The sequence below is a fragment of the Branchiostoma belcheri genome, unplaced genomic scaffold, assembly GCF_001625305.1.
Source record: "Branchiostoma belcheri isolate BF01 breed outbred unplaced genomic scaffold, Haploidv18h27 scaffold106, whole genome shotgun sequence".
NCBI classification, from domain to species: Eukaryota; Metazoa; Chordata; class Leptocardii; order Amphioxiformes; family Branchiostomatidae; genus Branchiostoma; species Branchiostoma belcheri.
This window is the reverse complement of record NW_017802447.1, coordinates 152,007-161,704: the sequence shown is the minus strand read 5'-3', so window position 1 is coordinate 161,704 and position 9,698 is coordinate 152,007. Positions and strand designations below refer to the sequence as shown.

The 9,698-nt window shown below is 40.9% G+C and overlaps 1 protein-coding gene across 1 annotated transcript; it reads right to left on the bottom strand.

Moving 5' to 3' along the window:
- Positions 1-295: 295 nt before the first annotated feature.
- LOC109478826 (homeobox protein EMX2-like) lies at positions 296-9,151 on the bottom strand. Its single transcript, XM_019780646.1, has 3 exons — positions 8,107-9,151; positions 4,792-4,964; positions 296-1,408 (listed from the first exon to the last, which is right to left on the bottom strand). The coding sequence occupies exons 1-3, from the start codon at positions 8,591-8,593 to the stop codon at positions 1,124-1,126; spliced, it is 945 nt and encodes a 314-aa protein (XP_019636205.1). The 5' UTR covers positions 8,594-9,151; the 3' UTR covers positions 296-1,123.
- Between the last annotated feature and the right edge of the window lie 547 nt (positions 9,152-9,698).

Genomic DNA, 9,698 nt, shown 5'->3' with positions numbered 1-9,698 from the left:
TTTGATTGCGACGTGCTTGCCTGAAATGACATTCGGAGTGACCTTCACCGGTATAAAATCCGTTATAGTCTAAGGACATTCTGACAAGAATGTGTGACAAAGATTACTGCTCTTGCATATAGATTCATATGTGTCAGAAATGATAAATAATTCAGCTTCTGTAGCAGCCCTGTATTAATATTAAATATAGTACGGTGTAACTAGTATGTTCTGTTGTTCTTAATATTTAGTGCTTATTGCTAAGAAATTAATGACAACCAGACGCCATTTTGTTTGTTTTTACGTTATGAACCATAATTTAATTTGTAAAAACGCTTCCCATTGGTCCATTTTCAACCATCGATCGATCACTGTTGACACCACAACCATCTGAACATTCTAGACATCACGACAATGACGTATTGCAACTTTCAACGCTATTGCTTGAGCTGAATATAAATGTATTTACATTTGTCATTTACATGCCACCAGTAACATAATTCATGGTAGACAATACGCACGTAGAAAGATAGACAGTGATAACGCATAATTTTTTTCCCAACGGACGAAAGGTGGCAAAATTGTCATCGCTTCTCCAATGAAGGCCATCAGTGTTTGATTGTCAGTGCGTGAATAAAAGTAATAACGGGCGATAACAAAACAACGTCAACGTAATATTTTACAATTTTTCTAGCTCGAACAAAACATAGAGATTAAAAAAAATATATATCGCTCAACATAAATTGTGTAGTCGTCCTCCTAGTCGACAGTATGACATGCGAACAATATCTCAATAGCCCTTTTTACAGCATACCATGACCAAGAAACAAACTTGATTCATAATTACTACGTCCATATGTATGTTCTATACTCCGGTCCATACCGCTATTTTTTATAGACAACAATTCTGCACATAATCGTCCTCACACGTTCTTCCTTTCGTCTTTCCATGCGTTTCTACCTTCAGAAAAAAATTGTATCATGCCGAAAACCAAGGCTCCTTCACAGCTTTACAGATTGCTATTGTCCAGTAGTTTGAAAACGTCTTAACACTTTGCGCGCGCTTCAACTAGGTTATGGAAGAATCCGACTGAGAAGGGGGGTACACAGACGACATGTTCCTTTGTGGCCTTTAGAAAAAAAGTCATGTCAGAAAGCAAGGCTTCTCCTCGGATATTTCACGTCTTGTTCCTTTCAAAGAGTTTGAACATGTCTGTAGTTCACACGGCCTCAACTCGGCGACATGCATGGAAGAATCCGGCTCAGAAGGGGATGACGCAGACGACTGAAACTGCACGAATTCTTTGGTGGCTTCCCGCCACCGGTTGACGTGGTGCGCGCCCTTCAGCCGGGGCGGAGACTTCCTACCTTCGTCTTCCTGCTGGTCTCGTTTGTACTTTGTCCTTCTGTTCTGAAACCAGACTTTAACCTAAAAAATAGGAAGGGAAAAAGGAAGATTCAGACCAAGTGGTTTTTGACCATATAGGGAAACAATTTGTTTCGTCTGTGTGCCGTCATTTCAAATGAAAAGTTGTTTGGACTATCGTTGTATTGTTATATACGTCGCTGTTTTCAAACAAACTACGGATACGTGATATACGGTATACTACTTTTCTAAAGAAATTCACACCCATTTAACCCGTGAGCGACAAACCATTTAATCGTCATGAAGCCATGTTGTATACGTGTGAACCCTACGGGAATAATCACCTATTTAATCAACAATACAGAGATCTCTATCTCTCTCACCTGATAACGATCAACACAATTACCACCCTGTCCTTCATAATTGTCTTATCTTGTTGAAGTGGACGTTCGTTCATCAGCATTTTTACACGGAGGTACATTATTTTATTGCACATGTTTACACCGCTGGCGATTATGTACAAGCTAGAGTGTGTACTGTGTACTGTAATCTAGCATGTGTTTTTTTTATTTGGCTTCTTCCCTCTTCTTTTTAAAGCTGGAAATGTACATATATGTAGGAACAGATAGATTTTGTCACGGAAGGTTTGTCTAATAATAGGGATGGAACATTGTCCGTATTACTTTGTGTGTGGAGTGGGGAAACGTAGTTTACTGTCCGTTTATATATAAAGTGCATCTCTCTCTCTCTTTCTTCTGGCGAAAAAAATAATTCACCTTCTATTCTGTCAAGACTACAACACACTGGCATATTCGTTATTCCAGGACAGCGCATGTTTGTCTGTCAAACACAATCATCAGGCAATTCGCATCCTCAGAGTATTCGATGTGGCAAAGACGAGAAATTGTGTTCAGCAATGTAACAAAAATACATCTGATCATATTGCTACCGCTTAACACTTCATCAGGGCATTAGCTTCTAATCTCGAGACTGGACAAACGATAATCGTTAACAGACAATAGCGTTTTATATGATAATGTGAACGATAACATCAAACAATTTACTTCTTAAGATTTGCACAAGTAAGCCGATGAATTACTGTGTAGCACCACAATGTACTTTGTTCATTGTGTATGGCAAGCAGGTGATTTCCGACAAAGCACCTCCGCTTAATTATCTACCCTCTTTATTGTACCCCCTTAACAGCTTGTTAAGATGCTCAAAAACTGTTTTGTTTTACACAGGTGTGGCCTGTGTATTGTTTTATAAATACTACGCATCTATTCGCCTAAATTTGGTTTTGTACGCTTTCAAATTAGCGTATCCGGAGTAATTCACACATACAACGTTTTGTATCCAATAATTATCAACGCGTTATTGGCTAAAACATTCTAAATATACGCCCATTCTAAATAAACGTTATATTGTAGGATGTACATGTGGTTCTTATGTTCAAATGGAAACATCGAAAGAATTACAAATTGAAGTTCAAATCAACAATCTTTACTGTTATGTTTTTAGTTTTAAACGTGTTGTACATTTTTTATCAAGTTTTTTTTTCAAGAATGCTCAAATTCTTTGGCAAGGCAATAGGATTATCGACTTTCTCGCGAATGGTTCTCGAGCCCCAAATATCAGCGGGGACCACCTCTGATTTTAACCCAGTGCATAAACTGAACGCATGTGTGTGTCGTTCGGGGGTTAAGTACTTATGTATGTTGTAGATTATCGTTAAACCTATAATTAACCGTTTTGCCGCCCCCAACAACCGAGTGTCTATTAAAGTCTCAACGGGAAGCGGAAAAGAAGCCCATCGCTTTACACATACTCCGATAGCCGTTTATTGATAGCACATTGGTAGGCTAAGAAGTAATGAAATGTGGATTTCAAGAATGTATTTGCTGTGTATAAAATCTACAGACCGTACATTTCTGTTAAATATTTACCTTTTATAGACTCCTAAAATACAACAAGCATTTTTTTATTGGAATATCCCCGTGCGTATCCATCGCCAACTAGGAACCACATTGTACAATGTCCACCACAGCGTAGTTGAGTTTGACAAGAGACAATTGCGGTCGGTTTCCAAGTACAATGCAACTGAAAAGACTGGTCTACTGGGGCATTAGTACTGTCAAACAGCATACATACAAGCTACGCTTACAGTAGAGTCGATAGGGCGGTTGTGGGAAGTCTCAACTACACTATATATAAGAACAACGTGGGCTGAAAAATAGTAAAATTTACCAAATAGTGAGAATAACTTGCCTTGGGAGTTTGGTCACCGTAAGGTTCATTTGCCCTTAAGCCTTCTGAGGAGAAAATGTTACCCTTACTGCAGCCCACTCGAGGCCAATCGACCTATGGCTTGGCTGAGTTCTAACCTCCATAAGGCCTGATGGAAACTACATTTCAACCCTCTCTATCGTTCGTGTAAATCCGTCCCAGAAGCCAGCCCAGTCCGCAGCGCTTTTGTACACGCCCGGTGGTCCCTATAAAACCCGTCTTTTCGCCACCGCTGTTAAATTTTTTTTCCGGAGGACCCCCAGGTCTAAATAGTTGCATTTATGATTTCATGATTCGAAGCAGATCTCGAAGTGCTGCCTCCTAAAACTTTACCGCCAAGACTGAAGTAAATGAACTGAGGAGGAATGTCTGTAGGGCAGGTCGCGAGGAACACATTGTTGAACCTCCGATAATTTAACGGAAAATCTTAGATAAACCGGCCCGGGTCATGGGGCGGTTTGACTGGTCTCAACCAGACTAACAACGCGGACTGAGGGACAATAATTTGCCAGGGAAGTTCGGCCACCATAGCGTTAGTTCATTTGCCCTTCTGAGTGGAAATGTTTTCCTTTTACGGCTCATTCCTCTGGCTAATTCTTCTCCCTATTTTTTGCCGAATCCTAGGCCTACTATCCACACTATAGGACGGCCTGGTGGTAGCTAGGGTTTGTCAACGTATATCCTTATTTTGCCATCGTGTAAACGAATCATTTTAAATCTGTCTTTGTACTGTCATGCTTCGATGTTTAGCAGTTTAGAAATCTTTTGATATTAATACTTGTCTCTTGTTGTGAAGGTTTTGTTTAGCACGACGAACACTTTCCTTTGTTCCAATATTTGATCGGATTTTTGATAGAATGAGGCAGCTGTGGAGATAGCAGCTAGCTATATAATGTAACAGTCCCATCATGTTTTGATTACGCAAAAGTTGGCATATTCATATACAGAAGATGGTATTATATTATTGTCGTCTACCATATCATATTATATTATATTATATATCCAAACAAAAGATCTGCTTGATGTAATCAACTCATGTGCATTTAATGTTTGTGGTTTATGGGATGTTTTTCATTAAATGTAAAGCATATATTTATACAGCTACAGTATACTTCATCAAATATATACAAAGCCATGACTTTGCTTTCCTTTTTCCTTACCTGTGTTTCTGTGAGTGTGAGTTGTTGCGCCAGCTGTTTTCTCTCCTGCCCGACGACGTAGTGGTTCTTCTCGAAGGCGTGCTCCAGGCGGAGTAACTGGGTGGGAGTGAAGGCGGTGCGGACCCGCTTAGGCTTACGGAACGGGTACATGAACCCGGGCGTACCTTCTGGAACTGTGGGGAGAAACAGATAAACAGTCAAGTGATGAGAAAATAACGTGAATATACAGTGAACAGAATGTCTACTTATACTTCAGGTATCTTGTAGAGAGCGGAGAGGATCTCGAATTAAACGGTACTGATTTTATCACCAATACAATAAAATCTTCATCTTTTCCCTGTGCTAAATTCTCATCATTGTGGCAGCAATAACATGTTTCTGTAACGTAACCTAAGTAAGACGTTATATACTTGAGTGTAAGTCTATTCAGGTGCAATACTGGTACATTGATATTCCGGTATTTTGGACCTGTACCTAAATGATATTCGCGGCACTGTACCAGTACAGAGTGGTACTACAGCGCTATGCTGTAAATATATAAATGACCAGTAGACATTGTACGATACAGAAGTGTATATGTAGTGCTAAATTATATACTCGCACTTCGCTCTGTACATTGCAAAACCACAACAAATCATTCTGAAACATTTGATTGTTACCCACACACAGCATTAGTTACGCATCTTTCACCGAATAATTCGAACGTGTGGCGATCGTCACTCGAAATCTAGTGTAGCCGTAAATAACGAAGAAAAGAGTAACTATAACCGTTTTCAAACTGTTATTTGATCACATCGTATATTTTGCCTATGTAATTTATTGTTAACGGTATGTAAACTAAACAAACAGTGCTTTATGATGAAGAAATCCACCATAGCAGGGTCGGTTTGAAGTATATATACATGTATGTGTATTTTACTACTCAAATATGTTTTTTTTTTCGTTTGTGAATTGAGTTGCCTTGATGTACCAACTTGAGTGATAACATTTACGTTTAGTACTGTATCTTATTAATCCTATTGTAGTGTGAAGAAGTTATCTCCGCGACTATAAGAATATAGTTTATTTTGATGCAAAGTATATGTAGCCGAATAAACGAAGGGATTTCATTTGAGAGGCAACATTTGTGAACATACAAGACTGACCCTCCAATAATTCTCACCATCATAGAGGCCAACAGTTCTTTTCTTGTATACAGAAGTTTACATCTGTTCTTTTCTATTACTGTTCCATTCCATGCCAGCTAAATCACAATATAAACTGATAATGTTGACACAATAGGATTAATGTTATCATATTGGACTCTTAAGCTTTCTAAGGCGATTTACCGACTTAAAACCGCCTTACAAGGGTAATGGTTTGAACAGATTAGAGATGTTTATCAAAATGAACTGTAGACTACGACATCATTTGTGGTTAAGCTCTGTTTTGTTGATTTATCATTTGGTAGTATAACTGATTTGTTATGATCAAATAGCTCACACTTTAGATAGAAGAAAACTATCTCCCTGAAAGTTTATTCGGGCTCAGTGATTCGGGCCTTGTGGTCTTGCTGTGAGGGGTCAGATTCCCGCGGTTACAATCTTTTTTATCCCGTCTATAAGGTCAACACAACACTTATCGTCAAGATCGTTTACACTTGTGTTACAAGCCACTTATAATTGTTTACACACTAGCTCGGATACCGCTGACAGTTTGGCTTTCCTACCAGCTCGAAAAATGAAAAGGAGGGCCTCATCACAAAGCAGTAATTGTCAATACACCTGTATTCCTCGTCGAAACAATTTGTTCGGCTGGCTGTACAGACGAGGACCGGCCCCCTGTAACCGTGTGTTCAGATGTCTTCTTACAGGCGCTAATGGGCGATAGCCTGACGCATCTTAGTGCGGATACATGACTAAATTTTGTACCTAGGTTGGTCTACTGACAGTGAATTGAATGTAAGACTTTCGTAGTTCCAATTAATATTACATTTCTGGAACAGCTTGGGGCTAAAAGCATACAGAGAATATGATCAGTTCTGTCGCCCATTGACAGTGGCTTGAAGAAAAAACACCTCACTTTCTGTTTCCCTTAAGACATCACACACGGCTGAGACCACATGATACCTGAGACCACTCTAAATATCCTCATTATTAGCAATTCCTCAGTAATGATCACTCTAAACACTTGTACGGAACAACTTGTGCCCTCCCTGTTTTATCATCCTATCTAACAATCTTTGCATCTCACTTATATCTATACTGAAATCGTTTCATAGAGAATTATGTTTGCTTTCTCCCTACAAGGTTCTTGCATATTGTACTGTTTTCACAATTTGCAGAACAGGCACATACAATCTAGGCTAGGGGCCAGTCATCGGCTGTAGTCGGGCGGCGAGCCGTTCTACCCCGCCCGCCTCAATCGTAATGTCGGCTTGGTAACTTGAGCCGGTCCAAACCAAAACCACAGCCATGCAGGGTTTGACTGATCTGAGACAACGCGTGCAGTTTCATATCTGTGCAATGGCAAGCAGGGGAAGACAACATAGAGGAAGCAGAAATTACAGTTGGCATCCGGGATGGGAAGTTGCTTGTTGACTTTATATATGTTGTAAAAACCTTCTGCATATTCTTTTTTCCTTTTTCTTACATGCCTTTTTCAACAGTTTCTATCTATGCTTGTTTAATGTCTACTAAGATATAACTGTTATGATGAGTGGTAGAACTGTAACGTCATGTCATAGGCCTAGCTTTGCCAATAGATACATGTATGGTCTGGCCTTTTCAAGCCCTCAGAACTCACTACTCTAGTACAATGTACAACAGCTTGGGGTAAAGCATATCCCCAAAGCAATGATATAGAGAAACTCAACTAAGATTTCACAGGCTTTCTCACTTTCTACATTAGATACAGTCAAGAATGAAGAAATTATGAAACGGTGATATCATAATATCGGATTAAGACCACTTAACCTAGTTCTAAAACACCAGTTCTTCCTTTACATACATGTCAATCCCTCCAAAGATTAGTAGACCTGCTGTTCAAATTATTACTTATTCTCCTAATCTAGTAGAAAACATATAACAATGCAGATAATATAGAAGACAATCTTTTCGACTGTTCTGAACATTTGGTTCTGTACGTTTGTAGCCATACGTCTACTAAAGTTTATGTCTCATTTCAGAAGACAAGTTCAAAGTTGTCAGGGCGGCAGTAAAATTTTCGTCGTTAAATATGTCATATATTTGTTAATGTCATGAAGCTCAGATTTCTTGAAAGGAAGGGGTGAAATTTTTGCCCGTCCCAACAAGCTGGTGTGGAGAGAACACGTACCTTGTAGTCTGTGCTGAGGTAAGAATCCGTGAGGCAAGACCCAAGGGTGAATCGGAGACATGGAATGCTGCGGTAAGATGCCGGGCGGGACGACTGAGTGCCGGGGTGCCGTGGCGGGAGTCATGCCTACGGGCAGCCCGCCTCCGTACCCGGCGAGGTAGTGTGAGGTCGGGACCGGGACCGACGGTACACCGGGAGGAGGGAACCCCGTCGCCGCCGCCGTAACCTGGATGTCGTGAAGTCTGTGGAATGACATGGGGTCTGTCTGGTGACAGTTCTGCTGGGGGACGATGTTAGGATGAGGAGATCGGTAGGCCGGGTTGACGGAGAAGGCCGAGACGCCGCCACCTGGTAGCGACTCGGCGGGGCAGCAGGCCGGGCCGGCCGCGGACATATGGTGAACCTGTTTCGGGGTAGGGCGGTCGTCTTTGGCCACCAACGACTCGATAGAGAACCGGTGCTTTGGTTGAACTAGCACAGGCATCATCGCTTCGTGTTCAGTTTCGGCTGGTTTATACCAGGTGGTACTCAAGTTTGGAATACAAAACTATCAGTTCTGGTCCATCTCTGCACTATGGAAAGTCCTTTTGGTTGTAGAAAAGTATAACCATATACAATCCGTGGATGTCGAAAAGAATTTAGACACAATGTAAGAGTTACTAAGCTGAAGTGTAACACCGCAGTAATCTGGCAACAAAAATCCACTATGATAGTGGATTATCGCGTTTCTTCGTATCCAGGCATTAGTAGATGTGCCATCTTCCCAGTATCCGTTTTACACTCCGCCTTGCTCCAAAGTTGTCAAAGGCCGACGTGTGATCATTCCATCTCCAGAAACAACAGTCTGCTTCTCTTGGAAAATTAACGAATTGAAAGCAACTACTTGCGATGACAATCCAAGACGCGAACAATGTCTGCCCTGCTACTAGTTACCCGGTAGCCACACTGGAAACGAGAGCTGACCCGGGAACGAGCCCTGGATTCTGGTTGGTTACTGGAACAAAGATGGCTGCCTGTCATCTGTCATGGCGTCTTGACTCGACTTCTGATTGGGCAGAATGTATGGGCCATCATCTTATGACACCTTTTAGCTCCATGCAAATTCAATGAGTCTTTAGTAGTTCTTACATATGTACAGACATACACAGAAATTCTCCAAAATTCAAGACAGAATCAGTCTACAAAATTTGCAAATAAAACTTTCTGACCGGACTGTGTCTTGAAACTTTTAAAAAAATTGTTAACGTCTGAACTTAACTGCAATTTACATAAACGCACATGAGATAATACCTGTTAAACTACACACAAAGTTAGGAGAGTGGAGTTAAAGCATACTAATGTCCAGCTGGGTTCCCACATTGTAAGAATACAATTTAGGACACGGGGACATGAATCATCCACCTATTTAACCCCATGTCACCTCCATTTTGTTCTCCAGACACCTGAGTAAATACACGACACCCCTCCCATACCCCTGGGGAATATTACCTGGCTATCTCAGTGAGATTCTCCCCTTCGGACATACCTGACCGATGTTCGACTTACGTATCTGGAGTTCTACACGCGTGTGAACGTACAGACAATGTCACAAA

Coding starts and splice junctions, on each gene's coding strand:
- LOC109478826 (XM_019780646.1), bottom strand. CDS start 8,593: ATGATGCCTGTGCTAGTTCAACCAAAGCACCGGTTCTCTATCGAGTCG. Junction 4,965..8,106: donor ACCTCAGCACAGACTACAAG/GTACGTGTTCTC, acceptor TTCTCCCCACAG/TTCCAGAAGGTACGCCCGGG. Junction 1,409..4,791: donor TCACACTCACAGAAACACAG/GTAAGGAAAAAG, acceptor CCTATTTTTTAG/GTTAAAGTCTGGTTTCAGAA.